Source organism: Pseudorasbora parva, chromosome 7 (assembly GCF_024679245.1).
Source record: "Pseudorasbora parva isolate DD20220531a chromosome 7, ASM2467924v1, whole genome shotgun sequence".
Classification (NCBI taxonomy): Eukaryota; Metazoa; Chordata; class Actinopteri; order Cypriniformes; family Gobionidae; genus Pseudorasbora; species Pseudorasbora parva.
In genome coordinates this window covers 28,743,058-28,764,263 of record NC_090178.1, presented here as the reverse complement: position 1 = coordinate 28,764,263, position 21,206 = coordinate 28,743,058, and the positions used below count along the sequence as shown (strand labels likewise).

Below are 21,206 nucleotides of genomic sequence, written 5' to 3'. Positions count from 1 at the left end.
ACCATTACTCCAAAGCTGCTCCTCTCCTGTAAAGTAATTAGACATTTCTGTCTGTTACATGTTTCCCTGAAATAAGTCCAAATACATTTAGCTCTTTTGATATTTAGTTCGATGATAAGTTATTTGATTAATCAGATATATTGACCAGTATTGTCCTTTAAACAATGTGAACATTGAAAGATGTGCTTTAATGCTGAATACAAAGTGGTAAAAAATTATAGGGATTATAAAAACTTTTTTTGAAATATTTTTTTATTAACAGTGTTAACTGTTAAGCGGTAGAACGTGCAGGAATGAACACGTTCTGCCCTCTGAACATGGTACATACTGTAGTACATCAATGTACTGTAATCCGTTTATTAGTTCCTGTAATGAACCCTTTATTTTTCAGTAATCCCATTAAAGTTATTGTTCATATATCATTAATTGCAGTGCGCCTAGGATTTCAAGTTTCAATCCAAATTCACTGATCCAAGTGATTGCACTCCCTTTCTGTTGTGCTCCATTTGAGCTGCATGTGTTCTATGAAGTATCTGGAATTTAATGACGACGGCAACATTTTAATCGCTCTTTTGATTTTTAGGAGGCTCTCATAGAAATGGAATACTCTCATTATAAAAATGTAACAGTAAAATATAATTAAATGATGGTGTTTTTTTATTTTTGAAAGACTTTTTCAAGCACTGAAAGAGGTTCTCCATGCACATCGCAAAGACGTGACATTTTCATGATCAGCTATTAGTGGTTTTACATATTAGTTCTTCCAGCACTACAATATATAAACCAAAAACCTCTCCTGTCCTCTCTTCCGTGTCCTCTTCTCATTCTGCTCATGGTCTTTTCCTTCCTTTTGACCTCTGTTCTTGTTTGCACTCTCTTTTGTTTCCTCTCTTGCTCCTGCTCTCTGGTTTTCATCTTGGTCCCCTCTGTCCTGTTTGCCCCCACTCCTACTGTAGGTGCGGTTGTTGTACTGCTCTCAGGAGGAAGCAGAACAGGTGTTCCACGCTGCTTGGGCAGCTGGTCAGGCCAGTGCCTCCCACATATGGTTCGCGGTGGGTCCAGCTCTGTCCGAGCTGGGCCTGACCGGACTACCCAATCGCCTTTTTGCAGTCAGACCGCAGGGATGGAGGGACGAGCCCCGCAGACGTATCGCCCGTGGGGTGTCCATCCTTACCCACGGAGCTGTTGCGTTGCGCAAGGACTACGGAGCCACTGGAGGTCCACACTTTGTCACTAACTGTCAGACGGATGGCAACAGAACGCAGAGGATTCGCGGTAGAATGAAGTAAGAGAATGAACATGAACATGAAAATGTATTCGGTACATGAAATTGTACGGTGGGTTTTCATTGGGTAATGAAAGAAGGCCGTAAAATAGTTCATTTTTAAAATAAATGTACTACTGTTCCAAAGTCTGAGATCAGTAAAAAAAAGAAGAAGAGATTAATACTTTTATTTAGGAAGAATGCATTTACTTGAACAAAAGTGACAGTATTCATTGAAATCTATTTCAAATAAATGATATTCTTAAAAAAAAAAAATGCATCATGGTTTCCACAAAATAAACTGTTTAAAATATTGTAAAATAGAATTTTAATTAGAATTTAAAAAAAATCACAGTATTACTGTTTTAACTGTATCGTCATCAAACAAATGCAGCCTTTGTGAACGTACCATAAGAAACTTTTTTTGTATAGTAGGTAAAGTGTAAACAAGATTATAAAATAATTTTTGGGACTAATGAACTATGGACAGTATAACCATTGACATTTATTTAGAAATGTTAATTTTGTTATATATGCAGTAGCCGTAATTATATCCGCCATATAAGTAATGACTTTAGATGCTTCCATAGGAGAACATTCACTAAAGAGTTAAAGCATTTTTGTTGGAGTTGCAGCGCTAATAAATACTGCTTTTGTGAACATGTGTGCGTGATATTGCCTGTGTAATTCATTTAGTGAGTCAAGTGCTAAACCAGCACATGCAAATAAATGGTGCTTTCAGCGTAGTTTATGGTGTTATTGTATTGTGTGATCTTGAAAATCTTTTAAAAGCCCTCAATTTATGTTCATCCTGAGAACTGTGTTTAAAGCTCATCTCGTTTGGCATTAACCTTCAACTTTGTTTTTGTTTTTTTGCTGCTTTGTTGCATTTATAGTAAGTCACTTTATCCGTAATGACACACTCTAATGAGAGTAAAAGTGCTGCACCTTTGAGGCACGGACGTCCTTTATTCCCCCCACCACAGGGACTGTAGGGGAGGCGTTCAACATGCCTCTGTGTTTAAAATGATAAAGTGGGTGGGAGCCGATAAACAATTGCAGCACATTTGATGCTGTCTCTACCCTGAAAACATGTAACAACAAAACAAGAATATTTCCGTTATAATTAACAATCACATGCCAGTTTCATTTATTATACTGGAAATGTTACCTTTTTTTAACGAGTTCGTTTTTAACTTAAATGTGCAAGGATTCTGGTATGAGCTGCTTTCATTTGTTTTAGCTGTTCAAAAACAGACTGTTATGCTGCCTTATATTGCAGACTGGTACTTGTTAGCATATTATCATAATCATAAACACTTGTTATAGTGGAAAACAAAATGACCATATACTGCATTTTGTTATTCTTGTAGTTCTTTAAGTTTTATAGTGGCTAGTGAATCAGAAGTCTCGCAGACTCACAGGAAATCGGTTAATTCTGTGTTTAATCATTAGAGGCGTTTTTTGTTTTGTTTTATTTTATTTTATTTTTTTAGTTAATATTTTGTCAAATTTGACAAAAATGGCATCTAATGTTTGTAGACGGAAAAAATAAAAAATGTTATGAAATATTCAAACATTTCATAATTCTGATATTATTGATATTATATAAGTTTAGATTAGATTTTTTGTATCTTATTTTCATCATCAGTATGGTTAAATTAATTTTGCGTAATCATCATCACTGCATTTTTTGCATATTCTTCATACATGTCTGCAAAATAAAAGCTTCTTAAACAAACAGTTTCATTAATAATTTTGATGAGAAAAACACTGGCTGCCAAGTTTACACTTTATTTTAAGATGTAATTATACATTTAATCAATAATATGCTAAATGTACTTACTGTAGGGTCAGGATTAGGTTTTGGTTTAGGGTAAGTTGCATGTAATTATGCATAATTTATAGTTACTCCTACAGTTATTACATGTAATGCGTAACAAGGATACTGTAAATTGAAGTGTTACCCTTGAAATTAGAATTTCTGAACAATGGCCATGTTCAAGGAAAAATCGCCTTTTATAGCATGTTTTGCACATGATAAGGAGAAATTGCATAGACTCACTGAGCAGAAGCTCTCAACGTAACATCCAGTGTGAGTCACACTCATTACACAGAAGAGGATTGATGGGAAAAAGAGATTCACCTGTTTAGTGCTGCTGTTGTAATTATGGTTTGCATTTATCACACAGATCTTTGGCGGAATTTTGTGAGGTATATTCACAAAGGGCTTTCAAAAGGCTCATAAAAACAGAGCAGAAGAACTTTGCTCCTTCAAATTTGTTCACCCAGTCACATTTTTTTAAGTGTGCAGTCTTCATTTTGCCAAAAGCATATTGGATTTAAGATAAAAAGATTCATTTGAAGCAGTCACAAAGAATGTCACATTTAGGCACTGTTCTGGGTATTTTACTGGTTTAGATTAAGTGCTCGAAATAGAGTGACTGCCTCCTTTGATTCCATTGCTGAAGGAAATAAAATGGTTACCTTCAACACACTCTTGCAATCTGACCTAATTAGGATGTTTGTGAAGTGTTCTGTGCAAGATTTCCTCTTTGACGTGTCCTCTGAGTCTTTTACACTAATTCTTTCTGGGTCTCTTCCATCTCAACAGACTGTTTCTGTTCTGTTCTCTTCACTCTGCAGGTATTTCAGTAACATCACTCTCGGTGGGCGGGACTATTCATTCAATAACGAGGGCTACCTGGCCAATCCCTTTCTGGATGTCATCTCCTACACGCCTGGGAGTGGCTGGGAAGACGTAAGAACTAATCAGAATTCCATTTCTGTTCGTTCTTGTGTAACTGCTGTTATGGATTGGTAATGTCCAGGATGAAAAGCAGCATTGCAGTAGCCATGCTGAGCACTGCAGTACCAATGCGCTGGAATGCATTTTGTAAGACCACATATCTTTCGAGATGTTCGTTCATGACATGGACTGTGTTTTGTGCGCTGTTAATTACGCATATGAGCGATTGTGGTGCGTATTGGGATTTAAAGGCAACGACAAGCGCGGTGCTCTAATAAAATGTGCGATTTACTCCATCACGACTGTCGTAATGATGTACTTGCTGCCTAAGAGCTGAAAACCTAATGTTGCAGATTGTAGCAGTAAGACATATAGATTGAAAGCAGGTTTAAAATGATATACAACTTGACACTATACTAATTTCGAAAACCATTTCCCATGACAGTCCACAGCAGAAAAAAACCCATTACAATTAACTCTGAACAATGCATCACATTGTGCAGCAGAGAGAGTGTTGTGATGTGTTGTGTTGACGGTGCACTTCTCCTGTACTGCGGAGAAATGTTAAAGCCTCAATGATATAAACATATAATTAGGGTTTCAAGAGGATGTACATAATGTACAATTAGCTTATGTTTACATTTGGCCTTGTTATCTAAGCATATCCATGATGCCCCCGGTATGTTATTAGGATTAGCAATGCTTTTCCTACATTATTAGCTCGCGACTTTATTATTTTTATGTGAATAGCAACAAATGAAAAATAATTAATTGTGAAATGGTTTTAGAGAGCGGATTTGATTTCCTCTTTTCCCTCTTCCGCTTCCTTCGCTAGTTATGCTTGCGTTAAGTGTCTCTGAGTGGAATAGGAATAAATAAATAAATGAATATAAACTGTCTTAAATTTATTGGCTTCTCGTGTATCAGCATATCGTAGGTGCCACATGGGACGTTGTGGCTCCACATTTTTCCCGCAGAGCGCTGCTGTCGTGAGACAAAATAACTGATACCAAACCCAACTGAGTAAATATAGCCGAGGAGAATGTCATGCAGATGAAGGTGCCACTCAAACCGTGCCTTAAAACAGAATTATTAATATTTAGATGCCACAAAGACAAGCGGATAGACTGAAAATTGTAATCCCTGGCAGCGCTTGTGTTCTCCACCTCTACAATCTGTTAACAGAGAAAATTACAACGGATTATGTACTTGGGAGAAATTCCGAATCCTTCGGGCAATATTCACTGACATTGAGCCATAAGAGCAAAAAAGTTTCGATAGAGTATATCGAGTTGCTGGGTTTTTTTTTCTGTTGATTCACATCCATATTTATTTGTGCGCTTTATATACTGTACTCTTTGTATTCAGTAGCACAACATAGCTTAAGATCAAGGCTTTTCACTAGTACTGTCATGCCGTGGACCTCTGATAGCACTTCGAACAGCAGCACGTTCTGTCATGCCGCCGGTTCACGTTAACAGGCTCCAGTAGGAAAGTGAGAGGATGCACAGGGATTGTGTTGCCGAGGGCGTCTTGAAAGGTCGGGTGTTGATCGTTTGTTCCGTCGCTGCTCTCGTATAGGCTTTGTTTAGGTGCCAGCCAATGTCTCTACGCTGTCTGTTCTACATTTAGTCCATTTTGAATCAGGCTAGTCTTTCATTTCCCTGCAATCTTGTATCTTCTCCTGTTTTAAACAGTTCAATCAAAAAATTGAATTCTGTCATTTACTCTCATGTTGATCCAAACCCCAATGATTTTCTTTCTTCTGTCGACCATAAAAGGAGATGCTAAGCAGTATGTTAATTATGTTCTTCAATGAAAGTGAATGGTGACTACTGGGGCTGTCAAGCTGCAAAAATAAAAACACCATGAAAGAGCTCCATATAAATATAGTCCAACTCATCTGAAGTCTTATTATAGCTCAACCGGAACTATTTAACGTAGGCGATTTCATATGAATTTGTGCAATGTAATTTGTTTGATAGCTGAGTGTGTTGTGTAAGGAACAGGCCAGAATTATTGGTTTTGAAATGACATGAGTAAATCTTAAGAGAAGTTTTATTTTTCTATTCCATTAAAACTTTTGGTCAAGTAATGGCACACTCTATAGAAAACAGTCGTGTTTTGTAGTTTTTAAAATCTGTGCACGGAACAACTCTTAAAAAACCCATCAAACGGTGCAACAGTCTGTTAAGGGTTGCATGGTGCTGGTTCTGGCTTTGGCGTCTGCGTCTCATTTGCAGATATGTTCTGGAGAAAAGTGCTGTTAGAGACGTCTGGATGCTTTTGTACTTCAGAGTCTTTGTGATTCACATAAAATATTTAATGGGGCGCCATAATGTACATTTAAAAGGCTTCCACGCTGACTATAGGAGGTTTTCAATTTCCATTTGTTTTAGGAGGCTGCTCTATTAAAATGTGATGCTCGCCTTCTTTGTCTTCGCTCCGTTTTGTCTCTGGTTGTCTTAAATGCGTTCCGTCTAACATGGAGTAGACAATGGATGTTGATGACTCAACTTCCAGAAGCCATCGCGCACAAGGCACTTCATGTGACGGCTTCCACATGCAGCATTTATAGTGCTTTAACAAACTAACTGCTACAGCGCTTTTGATCCCGTTCGTCCACGCTGTTCTCATAAATCGATACATATCAGGGGGGAGACGTTTAAGAAATGAAATGCCAGGCACATTTCTCCAAACCCTCTTTGTACCTGTCAGGATGTGTCCATGTGTGTTTATGCTGTGTAAATCTTCTAGTGGATTTGTAAGGATCGCGCTGAGGTAAAAGCGCCTCGTTTCATCCTCCTCTCACAGGGACGGGGGTGTCATGGCAGCGTGTTTGTGTTTCACCCTGTGAAAGCATTATCCATTCCCGGGGGAGACGGTGTTTGATCAGGCCCCCGCTCTACCTCTGCCTGCGTGAGGCTCTGCCCCCTCAGCTTGGGCCCAGATCTTTGCTACTCCAGCTCTTTGTTATTCACCACAGGATCTCTGGTTCTCCACACATGCTCCAACACTCCTATTTCGGTCATTTTGTCGGCCCACATTCCGACGTCGAGAAGAGTTAAGACGTCTGGCTGCCGCTGACACGGATCGGCCCTGAGAACAGAGGTGGGAGAGAGTAAGAAAGATTCAGGGAGAAAAGGAGAAAGATCAGAGAAGAGAGGAGAGGAGAGGGAGAAGAGAAGAGAAACCCAACAGCACGTTCATACACATTAAAGAGTATTGTAAGGACATGACACTAAACACTGTGCATTATTAGCATTTCTATCCCTCAAGCAGCAGCAAAAAGCCACTCGGATCCCACACAGTCCTGCCTTTCCTGGTTGTGCTACTTTGTGACACGCCATGCATATTTTATGAAGCTGTTCAGACATCCTTAATACAAGACGGTGTCACCTGTTGAGATGTGTGACTGATTCACTTTCTGTGGCGGATTCTGAGCTGAAGCTGTCTGTCAGATGGAGACACGAGCCAACATACTCAACATTGCCTTCCCATTCGCTTCGCTCCTGTCAGTGGAACTCAGAGAAAATAGATCTTGGGTTAACACACTGTAAAGGTGGACGTTTTAGAAGGGGGGAGAGAGACAGAGAGAGAAAGCTGACAAATGGACAGTCAAACTGACCCAAGCAGACAGATTGATGAACAGAGAATGAGACGGGGACCAGGTGAGCCGATGTCGCCGAACCGGCTTTTTGTAATTTCCACTGATCCGCCCTGGATGCATTTGATTTCGGAGCCTTTGTAGTAGCACTGCTTCAGTTAAGGGGCAGTTAGAAGTGGGATAACTAGCCCAATGAGACCAGTACTTGCAGGAATCCAGTGCTGACTGCTGCCATTTCCTGCTCAATTCCTTTCAATTAGTTGCCTCTGCACTGATCCTGTGCTAATATGCAAAGACTTCTAGCTGCCAGCCTCTGGCTGATGTCTTAGAGTCATATGCGTGCACATACACAGCGTATGAGAAGTATATTTATTTTTCGCCTGCCATGGAGACTTTATAACAATTTTTGAAGAGCTGAACATCTTTTGCTGTATCTGAATGGGTCCCAAGAGCTGCTTTGGTGCTGATAGCTGCCAGTCTCTGCCGGTGTGTACAGGAGACTCATACGGCCCAATGCTGCGAACAAAGTTTGGGTGTTGGGATTGGGAAAAGACAGTTGAAGTGTGTGCTGCTTACAAACTGCCAAGAGGTTGTTGTGCCCTATAGGAATATTTCTGAAAATGAACAATTCTGTCATCATTTACTCATCCATGTGTCATTCCAAACCTGTATGTTATTTTTTCACAAACAAATCATCATCATTTGTTCATGCAGCCACAGTTCACGGATTACAGACTGTCAAGCTTTTGAAATGAAGTAAAAGCACTCTAAAAGTCTTTTTAAAGTAGACGCACATATGACCTTTTTGCAGGTTTGACATTTGGCTCAGATATTTGATGTCATGACATCATCATCAGACATAAATTTCAGTTTGAAAGTAAATCAGTAAAAAAAACAGTATTTTTTTGTGTTGCTTTTGCATTTCTTTTCTGCCCTTTTTAAAGCTTGAACACGTGTGGTCACTATAAGCAGTTGTATGGAAAAGACCTGTGAAGATTCTTTATATATTCAATTTGTTGTGGGTAATTTACAAAATAAGGGTGAGTAAAACAGTGACGGATGTTTCTTTGGGGTTTTTTTTTTTTGGGGGGGGGGGGGGGTAAATATTTCTTTAAATTGATGCTTTGTATTGTGGCTTTTCTTTTATTACTGTCTTATTATGCTGAATTACCTGTAGCATTACTCATTTGTGTTTTGCTTTGGACAAAAGTCTTACAAATTAGTTTTTCATTAACTTTTTTCTGACCCATTATATTATATATTATTATTGTTATTAATACATGCAGATTATGATTTTTGTATAAAGGCTTTATATATTTATATTTAGTCTTAGAGCGTATCTAAGTGTATTCACACTATACTGTCCATGTCCAGAAAGGGAATAAAAACATCAAAGTAGTCCATATGTGACATCAGTTAGTTTGTTAGAATCTCTTGAAGCATCGAAAATACATTTTGGTCCAAAAATAACAAAAACTATGACTTTATTCAGCATTGTATTCTCTTCCTTGTTTGTGTTCAATCCTCAAATAAAGATTCAAACGGTTATGAATCAGTGAATCGATCAACGATTCGGATCGCCAGTGTCACGTGATTTCAGCTGTTTGGCACACGATCCAAATCATCAATCAATCCGCTGATTCACAACCGTTTGAATCTTTATTTGAGGACTGAACACAAACAAGGAAGAGAAAACAATGCTGAATAAAATCGTAGTTTTTGTTATTTTTATTATTTTTATTTTTTGTTATTCTAAGTATAATCTACATATATTAAAAATAGAAATAATAATTAATAATAATATTATTTTATAAAATAAAAGTGAATGATAACAATATTCAATCTAAACAAAATACTCAAATGTAAAGCACACTTTTAATTGCCAACTTTGCTTTAGTTTTTTTCTGTCAAGCTCTATGTGCATACAACTCTCTGATACATACAATTCTGCAGGTCTTGGTCTTCTGTATATGGATTATGAGCTCCGTTATACTGTCATAGGCCATCTTGACACATTTTACCCCTTCTGTTTTTTTTCAAGCTTGTAACCTTTTCCTCTGTGGCCCGTCACTTAGCTAAAAATCTGTCTTTTCTCTTTTGAAAAGAAAAATCCACTCATTCCCCAGCGAGTAAAAAGGGCACAGGACTGTTTTTAGAGAGCCCTCAGCTATAGGCTCACAGAGAAACATAGAGGCGATAGTCTTTCATTTTTCACTATCCTTCCCCACTTTACAGGCTTAACCTGAGTAAGGGAAGCCATTCCTGCCTGTAATCCAGCCTCAATGACTTCTTTAGAATACACCATTTTAAATAGCTGATATCGCTGAATAGACCTTTGACTTTCATGTATTATTGATTTATGAATTGTATTCATAATGAGAAGTGCTCATGTTTAAACATATTTTTCCATGGTCATTTTATTATTAATGGCCACAATAATTATTATATATTATTGACCACATGATCTCTGACCCTCGACCATGTACTGTCTGTGTGGTCTTAGGTAGGATGGTGGGAAAATGGAGTGTTGCGTCTGAGATACCCTGCTTGGTCTCGCTATGGCCCCTTTCTGCAGCCACCCGATGATGCCCAGCACCTGAGGGTTGTGACCCTCGAGGAGCGCCCCTTCGTTATCGTGGAGCTTGCAGACCCTGCCTCTGGAACCTGCATTAGGGACTCTGTGCCATGCCGAAGGCCTCTAAATGCCAGGTTAGTACTCATCAGACCTGCTCTTCTGCCATTTTTCATTGCTTTTCTATATGGGGGGAAAATGTTGTGTACTGTCCAAGTGCGTCCCAGCCAGGGAACCAATGTTAAATTAGAAAATTGTACGTTTCAGTGGACAGGGTAAGGAGTTTCTTCCCTGTATGATTCTATGACCTTTTAGTGAAACAAGCTTTCCTATGTCATTCCACGTTTTCCTAAACTGTCTGAAAGTGGTATTAGTAGAGGAGTCTGACACTGCCAAGATTCTATTAGTACTGCACACACTCAGATTTCAAAGCTATAATCATTATTAACTCAATCATTGTTTGTATACAACCGAGTAGTAGTCTTAGTAGTTATTGTGCCCTATTTTAATGATCTGAGCACTTGGTCTGAAGTGCATGGCGCAGGTGCACTTAGGCCGTATCTGAATCCACTGTTGCTAGTTTAACGACGGAAAAAGTTTGTGCCTAGTTTCTTAAAGGTAGGGTAGGTAAGAATTGGTTAAAAAACTTTTTTCCAAATTTGTTTAAACTTTCTTTATATATAAATACATAATTTAAATGTAAGTACTCTGAAAAAGATAGTATAAACATTGAGTGTCTGTAGACCTCTCACGACTGTTTTAAAGACAGCTCATTATTTCCATTCACTCCACCTTCTCCCTTCTGGGCTCTTTCCAAAGCCACGCCCCCAAAATGCATGAACGCAGTACACCGACCGCGCTCAGTTGGAAGACGCATTATTCACCTGAGACAAGCAGAGTGCATGTAGTCATATCATGTCAGAATCACATGTAATAAAAAATCGAACTTTATCAGTATGAATGTAAACAAATAAGATGACTTTTAGTACTCACTATCAACCTTGAATACATATACTGGTAAAGTTTAAAATATATTTTTGTTTGATTCTGTAATGAGCTAGTTATATTTACAAGGCAAAGAAAAGCGGGTAGCATCGATACATGCTTTTCCAATAACATCAGTTTTACTGTGATGGAGATGAATTTCGTGTAAGATTCATAACATATACAGTGTTTTGCATGTAAGAGTTTCCATGATGAAAGCATTGTTGATTAGTAGTAGCTAAAGCTAACCTAGTTTAAAAAAAAAGTTCCTGGGTGTACTAGCTTTTAAACATGCATTTTGTTATCTAAAGTTAAATTTTGAGAAATTCAACACAACAGCGATCAACTTGAACTAAGCATATTGAGTATTTATCATCTCTACTAATGGCTAAGTGTATAACATTGTAACTTTATGCTAAGTAATGTTATGTTAGCTATATTAGGCAGCTTCATGTGCTCTTGACACATGCTTCATGAAAACATAAACCAAAAAAATGTATAATCAAAATGAAAGATTACCTGTCCAGCAGAAATACAGCCAGTGAGCAGTCGTTTTTCAGCCCCTGGAGGTCCCTCAGTTCTCACCATCGTTGAAAAGTTACGTCGATATTTACTTGCGTTTGATTTCTTTGTTTATCTAAAGACTTTTTCTGCATTGCCTTTTTTTGTACTGTCTTTCTTTTTTTTCATTGTTTGCCTTCGCTGACTGCAAAACCCGGCACTGTGAATTTTGAATGCTCTTTCTCTGCCATTATTTTGCCTAGGTTTCGTGCCTCTTGCGCGCACGTGGGCAGATCCTGTAGCGAAAGCGGTAGTAGTCATGGTAGCGAGAGAGAGTGACAGACGCCCAAGCCAATCATCCAATTCAATCGTCCCGAACGAAAATAATGAGCTGTGTTTATTGCAGATTAAAAAGTCTAGAGTCACTCGATTTTTTTTAATACTCTCCTTTTCAGAGTACTATGTATTGACATATAAAGAAAGTTTAAACAAATTTGGACAAAAGTGTTTTAGATCATTCTTACCTACCCTAACTTTAATGAGTCATGGGTATGTTTTGGGCGTAACATGCAATAAACCAATCTGAGTCTCATCTCACATTCCCTTTGAAAGCCAGTTGTGCTTGCACCGTGGCGGATTCGCTATTTACATGGCGGCATTTGTGAATAGAAAGACTGAACGGCGCTCCAGAGGGGAATCCTTTTACTTTTAATTATATAATTACTTTAACACGTTAATTAAGATTAATTAATTATGGGACTTTAACACGTTAATTAAGATGAATTACGCAAAAAATAAATAAATAATTTTAACCACACTTATTTTTGCATCGCAGAACGTTTTTCAGTGAATGAGTTTCGACGGACCGATTATACTGGAACGCCAACTAGCGCTCACGCGTCTGGCATAGGAGTCACGACGGTCACGACCTATGGTCACGACAACAACAAACCATAGTGAAAATTTACGAAGAAGCTGATGAGACCGCTTTTCTTGGCCCCGTGGATGGGAAATTTTGTTTTAAAAAACGAAAGGATGGAAGCGTCGACAAGAGCATGGTTGTGTGCAAGCTATACAACAAGGAATTTTCGTATCACCGCAACACATTGAGCCTCAAATATCACAAATATGCTTTTGCTACACTTAATGGCAAACATTGCACTGGTCTGTTGGACTGAAATAAATAAACAATATTTTGTTGATTAAGCTTATGTATTCAGTCATTATTCAATGGTATACTAAAAATCCATGTGAAAATTACTTCTCACTGTTCTCACGTCAAATATTTATATGCAATTAAAATGCGATTAATTTTGATTAATTAATTACAAAGTCTCTAATTAATTAGATTAATTTTTTTAATCGAGTCCCGGCCCAAGTTTTAATATTTAAAACATTTTATGTGCGCTGCTGTGCGCCTATAGACGCACATTACCAACGCGCTCCTTAAAAAACACAACAAATATGGATTGAGTCCAGACTGAACCGCCCGAGCTCAAATGTTGTGGTTGGGACTGAGTTCGGCTGGCATCCAGGCTAATATTGGCCTATCCCATGGGCGAATGGATGGGCACGAGTGCATTTGCTATTTAAGCAAATGCACTTGCGCCCATCGATGCCATGAAAATGAAACCAGCAAAAAACACTTTCATCACGCATGCATGATGAATGCTAAATTTGAATTTTGCTAACTTTTTGCTCTTGAAAGTCTTAGGGTGTGACCTTGCGCTGGTTTCACAGTTCGGTTAGATTACAATTATCATGCCATCGATTTGGGTCAATTTGATATCGCGATGCATTGACGATCCACTGCGTCCTCATGTATACATGTATACAGTTTTGTCAGTAAATACAAGCAGTCAGTTATATGAACTGAACCTTTAATTTTAACCTGTTCAAAGAAAACAAGCTTTAATGTATCAAACATCAAACAGAACTCAAGTCTGGGCACAGAAGACAACAGAAGCATTTAGAATAAATACACAAAAGTAAATACTAAAAGCCACTTTAAGAGTAGTCTGGTCCACCTTACAGTCAAAACTAAAGTCTAAATCCGTCTGGTTGTTGAAACAACACATGTAAATTTTACTCCTCCCAACAATGCTAAAAAAAATAAACATATGAGAGCATGTTATAGGCTATATGTCATGTTATAGTTAGATATGACAGCACTACCGCAGCACGCATCGCCACAGAGTATCTCTTCATTAAGCCTGTTCGCACAAACTACCGCACATTAAACCGAAAGTAAAGTGTTTTCATTAAAAGTAAAGAAACTGAATGATCTTATTAGTGCGTTGTCTGCTCCCGCTCATATTGTGGTCTTTGAATTTGAAATTAGCTGATGATCAATAAAATGCAGCTCATATTTGTTGTTTTCAGTGACATGAACTTCATTAAATCTGCATATAGTGTGGGAATTAAAGATTGGATTTACATTCGTTTTGTGGGGATACATTTATGTGCCCAAGTGCAAATGAAATCATTTTGATAAATCATACCTTTATTTTACACACAGTTCTCCAGGTTGTGCTTACTGGGTTGTTCATTAAAGCCGAAATGTACCCAGATGTCAGCTTTTAAAGTAGTTGGAGCATTTTTAATTACTTACGTCTTTCCCCTCCCTCTGCCATTTTTGTGCTACCGCAACAAATCACGTACATTACAAATGTCATCAGAAAATAATCAGTACATTATAACCAGTTATGGTCTATTACTAAACCAATACCGAATCATCCTCGTCTGCATCACGATGCATCGAAGAAATAATTAATTTCGATACCCCTATTGTAAGGACATATTCACACAACATTACATCAAAAAATGCTGGTCTCTGCAAGTATGCTAGTAAACTTAGTCTGTTGTATCTTTAGTGAATATAAACAGTTGAGAAGCAAAACACATGTAAAAAAAAAATTCAGACTTTTTTATGGCAATCAAACAACAATGCTCTTGACTGAAGAACTTTTGTAACTTTTAAAAACAATTCATCTAGATTTAATTTATACAGTGAAGATAAGCAGAGCTATTTTCCATTTGTTTATTCATTTTCTCTACCTGAAAAACATGCAAAGCAGTGTTTATTTTATTTGTATATTTGTATTATATTTATTTGTGCTATTGCTTTTAATTTGATTAGTTGTTATTTTTTTATTTCTGACAGTTTACTTGTCTTTAACAATATTTAACAAAAATTATATGAGTACGGCTAGTAGTTTTTGATGTAAGAACCGGCCCCGAGCTGGGCCAGTAGAAAAAAAGCTTAGCATTCAGCCCCTATATAAGCGTGCATGTCTGTATGAATGTATGATCATGGCCTTTTTTATTTCTTTATGTTGTTCCAGAGAATTTACACAGAGTAAATTCTCAGGAGTCTTTGGTCATCTTTCTCCAGTCATTTGTCACATTCTTTCAATTTTGTCTTTATCTCTGTGTCTCTCACAACCCCAAGATATCACTATGAAGTTCCAGGGGCTATACTCACCTATCTTAGCTTTGCAATCGATCACTCATTTCCTCTCTCTTTTTTTCTCACTCCCCCTCTCATTTTGAATTGCCTTGTGGCGATCTCTACTCATACTTAGCCATCATGTTGCTTGTCAATCTGCTTGAGCTCTTGCTGTGTACGTGTGTCTCTGCGGATGCTTTTTCACTACTCCCACACCAGTCGTGTGTGCGTCCGTGTTTCATCCCATTATATCGTAATGCACTTCTTATTCTTCTGCCGCATATCATTCTTCGGTATGATTAATATTAGTAGTATTAGTATTAGGTAATAATATTATAAAAAGTAATACAGTGTATTACTGTTTATAAAGAGAGTATAAATTATTAAATATATTTTTTTTCTGTGATGATAAAGCTGAATTTTAATCATCATTACTCCAGTCTTTAGTGTCACATAATCCTTGACAAATCATTCTAATATGCTGAATTGCTGAAGCAACTTTTCTTAGTATTCTTATTGTTGATAACAGTACCTTGAATGAAAGTAAAGATTTGAATGTCCCTTTTGAATAATTGAATAATTGAATGCACAAAAAATCTCTTACTGATCCCAAACTTCTAAATTATTATTTATTTTTTATTTTATTTTATTTTATTTTATTTTATTTTATTTTATTTTATTTTATTTTATTTTATTTTATTTTATTTTATTTTATTTTATTTTATTTTATTTTATTTTATTTTATTTTATTTTATTTTATTTTATTTTATTTTATTTTATTAAAATGATTGCAAAATATTTTATTCCTAAAAAGGAATTATTACACATTTGGTACCAAATGCATCGACAAATGTTAAATTGAATCTTATTGGAAATGTGATGGATTTTCTTGACACATGCAATAAAGCTAAGTGAGCACTTTCTCTCTGATTACAGTGCACTTCAGGAAGGGGTGGCACCTATGAAACAGTGCTGCAAGGGATTCTGCATCGACATTCTTAAGCGATTGGCCAGAATTGTCGGCTTCACCTATGACCTTTACTTGGTGACCAATGGGAAGCATGGGAAAAAGATTGATGGTGTTTGGAACGGGATGGTGGGAGAGGTGAGAGAGGCTTTTTGCATCTTTCTTTGCATCCTACTTTAAACTTGCCAAGCTTGTATTCCCATCAGCCCCTCTCCTTATTCTCCTTATTCTGATGAGCAAGTGCCCTGGATGCACTGTCAGCGATAACTCTTAGAAGACTTTACTTGCATATGTAAATACAGGCATTAGGTGGAGAGAGGACTGCAGATTAAAGGCAAGGCTGCTATTCCCTTTAGTATTAGTACTCATGATGATCAAACACTGGGATTGTGGGATAGATGAGGTCATGGTGCAGTGAATTTGCAGTATGGAGGCAATGGGAGTCTAGGGCATATTTCAATGTTCTCTGTATGTGGGTGTGTGGTGAGAGAATATCCAGGGTTTTCAACTCAAAGGCAAATCTTAAAATATGATGATCCCCTTGAGAGGGACTCATTTCCTAAAATGTAAAAGCAGCTATATATTTTCATGCATAAACATCCGTTTATAGGGTCATGGAAAAATAGCATGTAATAGCGTGATATTATATAAACAATATGTTGTTTGGCTTTTATATTGTCTTTGCAGTCAAATATTTTATAAGCGATAATTATATTTGTTTTAATTGTATTTATTAAAAATAAAAGTGTGTATTTTTTCTACTAGTACAATTACAGTACAATTTTCAAGGATCCTTAAAAAGTTAGAAACAAAGCACAACAAGAAATATTTATTTTCCACAAACATATTTGTATTTTATTTTTAATTGTTAGAAACTATGGCTGTCAGTCCAATAAACTGATGGATTAATCTAAGACTAAAAACTGAATAAAAAAATAAGTGTGTTTGTATTTTGAAGTAAGTATATTTAAAGGGGGGGTGAAATGCTGTTTCATGCATACTGATCTTTTTACACGGTTAAAGACATGGAATCCCATACTAAACATAGACAAAGTTTCAAAAGTTAAGGTGGACGTTTGATGGGAGTATTTCTTTGTCAAAAATACTACTTCCGGTTAGTCATAAGTTTCGGCAAGTTTTTTTCGATCATGGGTCCACTTGACGTTAATAGGTCGGAATTTCCTTGTACGGGCAATTCTACCGGAAGAGCGTGAGAGAGAGAGGGAGAGTGCGAAAGCAACAGGCTACGCCCATCAAAGCGGGGCTCGTAGGCTGTGCTGCACAGGTGATGTGACTTCAAGAAATTAACAATGTCACCAAAAAAGTGCGTTTTTGGTTGCCAGACCAAGACAGCCCTGTACAGATCGCCAAAAAACCCCGCGTTAAGGCAACAGTGGATGGAATTTGCTTTTCCGGATCAGCAACTGAGTTGCGCAAAGGTTTATGTCTGTTCACTGCATTTCGGTGCCGACTGTTTCATAAACAAGGCCCAGTTCGACGCCGGATTTTCCGATCGCCTAATGCTGAAGGATGGAGCAGTCCCAACGATAAAGGTCCCAACGTAAGAACCGCAGGCGGTGAGTAAGACTGCTTCAAATGTCTGTGTTTTTGCCTATGCCCATCAAGTAGCCCAAACATGATCACGTATAGTTAATTGATCAATGGAGCATGCGATGTGTAGTGCGTGTACATTTGTTTAGCTGGCCACTATATGTGTAACTTTATGTTTGTGTATTGTAAAAGCACTCCAAACAACAATACACAAAGAGTGGGGAAATATGTTGAACTAAATAAGCGCGCTTCATCATTCAAATGCGCTAGCCTACTATTCCATGTCTTTCTATGTAAACACTAGCCTGCCGTGCAAAACCAGTCCGCTTTCTACAATTGTCTACACAAACCACGCGTAAACACACACACGTGCACAACTGCACTTCCCACATGTACACCTTCAAAGACAAAAAATACGATGATATAATTCAAGTATAAATATGTAAATAACACAAGTCGCTAAGCATATTATATAGTTAGTGTATAACTTGTACCACATAGAGACGTCCTGCTCTAGTCGTTTTTTGCTGCTGCTCCTGTTCAACTGCAGCCTCTGGGTCTGATTCCGGATCATAGATGTATGGCTGTATCTGATTAAAAGCCATTTTTTTATTTTGAATAAAGTTTTTTCCCGCTGTTAGGGATGACACAGCTTTACGACGCACTCAACACAATAACAGCGGCGCGCCACTCGTCATTCTTTAGCTTCGCCCACACGATACGCCCCCACCCGCTCGGCTTTTTTCGGAAAGACTCCGAACAGCGCATCTTTCTTATATAATTATAAAAAAAATAAAGACTTTTCGGAGATATGCAGGATGCAATGCTACTCTATAGGTACTCAAGATTGACATGACACTGACTGAAACTGAGTGTTTCACTCCCCCTTTAACCAAAAGCATATTACTGACATGAAATATGTTTGCAAATTAAACAGTTTAAATGGTCTTAACCCTTTTGGATACTGTAATATGTTTGGAATTATATATTTAAATGTAATTTGTTCCTATGATGGCAAAGCTGAATTTTCATCAGCCATTTACATTTTTTTCAGGATTCTTTGATACATAGTAAGTTCAAAAAAGAGCATACAGTTACAAAAGAACATGCTGTTACTGTCACTTCTGACAGTATAAATAAAAGGGAAATTAATTAAACTTTCTCTAATCTAACTTTTAAATGAGATCATTTTATAATGTGGTAAAGTGTTAATGTCCTTAATAAAAGCTATTATAATAATAAAGGTTTGCTGAAGAGATTGATATTTTGTGATATTCTTGAGAGTCTGAGTGATGGGTCTCTAGGACTGTAGGACTGTAGTGCTGCTCTTTGTAAAGGATTTGAACTTGTAATTCCAGTACAGTGCATGATGTAACAGAGAAGTCACTTGTTTCCCTGTTTGATGACTGAATCCCACCCGTATCTGCCGGCCTCCAGGACTGCTGAAACACTCTGAACCCTTTTAACACAGTGCTGAGGGATTTGAATAATAGGTCACATGCACATACACAGAGGTATCCAAGACAGAGGCCTGAAGCCAGCCAAAAACGACTTGCCAATGATATGTGCGAGTGCGAATGACAGACAGGAGGTTGTTGTTTTGAGAGCGAGACCCCGCTGTGGCGCTCACACCCTGGAGTGACGCCTGTTCGAGACAGTTGCTAGGGAATGGAAACGGCTCTTTTCTCTGTCTCATTCCTTCTTCCTTTCCATCCTTCTGCTCTTAATATTTCTCACGGTATTTTATGTTCTCCCCCAACCCGCTCCTTGGTTTTTAGCATATCTCTTTTTCTGTGACCACATCTTTTTCTTTTTCTCAGTCTTTTCCTTTCCCTCTCTCTCACTCTCCCTCTCTCGCTCACTGCATATTTTGATGCTCAGCCAATCAGCTGTCAGCACAGCCCCTGTAGGCACAGTGCTAAGGGTTATTTTCTCAGGCTGCGAGAGTGTGTGTGCGTGAGCGGCTTTGATCTTCTATCTACGACAGGTCCACATTTCCCCTGTGCGTTGTGCTGGCCTGCAGCAGGACCGGGACTGCGGCGTGCTCGCGAGGAAACAACTTCATCGATGTTCTTTCCGCAATCTCTGCAGACCAACAAATGTGCAGGCTCACTTTCCACAAAGATGCGAAAGCTTTCGATACACACTGGAAATTACACCACCTAAACAATCCCGTCTCCCACATTCATAGGCACAGACAGGTGCACGTCTTTTCAGCGCTCAAGCTGTCAAAGGAGCTTTGGGAAAGCTTGTAACCTGCATGATTTTAGGCAGTGACTCAACTCTGCACTCGTCGCCATAAATCCCATTCCTCTGCATCATGAGCTTTTCACACCATTTAGGAATATAAAACAGAATGCAAAGTGAGAAAAGTGCTGCACTGGAAAGTAAAGATGTTAATGTTGTCCCTCCTTTTTGGTATTCCCGTACATGCTTTCTCTCTGTATGGGGTATACTGTCTCGAGATGGATAACCTGCCTCCTGTAGTGTCTATGTGTGCAGGCTTCTTACTACACTATCTGCCCGGCCAATTTATGTATACTGGAATGCAGCCAGTATGTGGATTGAATATTAATTAGAGATGGAGGTTCTCTGAATTTGCAGATAGACCACCTGTTACACACCACATATGGCCCCTGTGTTCAGGCAAAATGCTGATTCCATGCCGAGGACTCGCCTCTGTTGTACATCACCAGTTCTTGATAGTTCTTTGAATGTCTAGTTTTAGTGCACACTGCACAGTGAGTGCTTTGATCAGTAAAGTGTAGAAGAAATTTTGGGCCGTGGTGCTCATGCGGGCTTCACAAGTTTGATTCATCTTCGTGTCAATTCCCCAGCTCGTTCCACTCTTCTCTCCCTAACATTTTATGTCCTCTTTCTGCCAGGGGTGTAGCTGGCGCTTCTCCCCATGGAGTCAAAAAAGGTGCACCCTTATTTGGGCCTGGGGGTAGGGTTCAAAGAGCCAAAGCATTCAATTCCGTTGACTTTTGGAGCAGCAGTTTTACATTCTCTGTAGTATTATGTGGGATTAATGTAACTATGGGTTACAGATTATTTCAGTAGTTCAGTTTCTTATTTACATAATTCTAACCTATGATTAAAGTAAATTAAAGTAAACCTTTACCTTATTTTTGACAAAGAAAATAAGTTGACTTTTAAACATTAACAGAACAGAACATTTAGTCAAACAAAATCTGACATTATCAAGATTAATTTATTCTGACACCGTTTTTTGGCATATTTTATTACCATTTTCTAAACTTTGGCAAAAAACTGTGATAATAGCCGCATTTCCTCCGCGGGAACTTTCCCTAGGAACTAGGGAATTGATGTAGTTCGGCCGCAGGTACTGGGGTCTAAATATAGGTCAGGGTAAAAATTCCCTGATCAAAACGGCCCTGCTTGCGAGATGGTACTTTTTCAAAGTAAAGGCGGTGGGACTTGGGAGGTGAACATGTTGATTGTTTGAGTTCATGCAGAATTTTATTTAAATCTTAGTGCGTGCACTAAGAGTTGTTTACTTTTCGAATCAACAATGAAGTTTAAAAAATACGATTATCCTT

General features: G+C 38.1%; 1 protein-coding gene across 7 annotated transcripts in view; it reads left to right on the top strand.

The window, feature by feature from the left end:
- LOC137083203 (glutamate receptor ionotropic, NMDA 2D) overlaps positions 1–21,206 on the top strand; it is a 175,493-nt gene that overhangs the window by 126,782 nt on the left and 27,505 nt on the right. For all 7 annotated transcript variants that reach the window (XM_067448971.1, XM_067448972.1, XM_067448970.1 and 4 more), the window contains 4 exons: positions 957–1,285; positions 3,911–4,025; positions 10,124–10,329; positions 16,062–16,230. In XM_067448971.1, the coding sequence (XP_067305072.1) occupies positions 957–1,285; positions 3,911–4,025; positions 10,124–10,329; positions 16,062–16,230 (819 nt within the window). The remainder of the gene's footprint in view (positions 1–956; positions 1,286–3,910; positions 4,026–10,123; positions 10,330–16,061; positions 16,231–21,206) is intronic.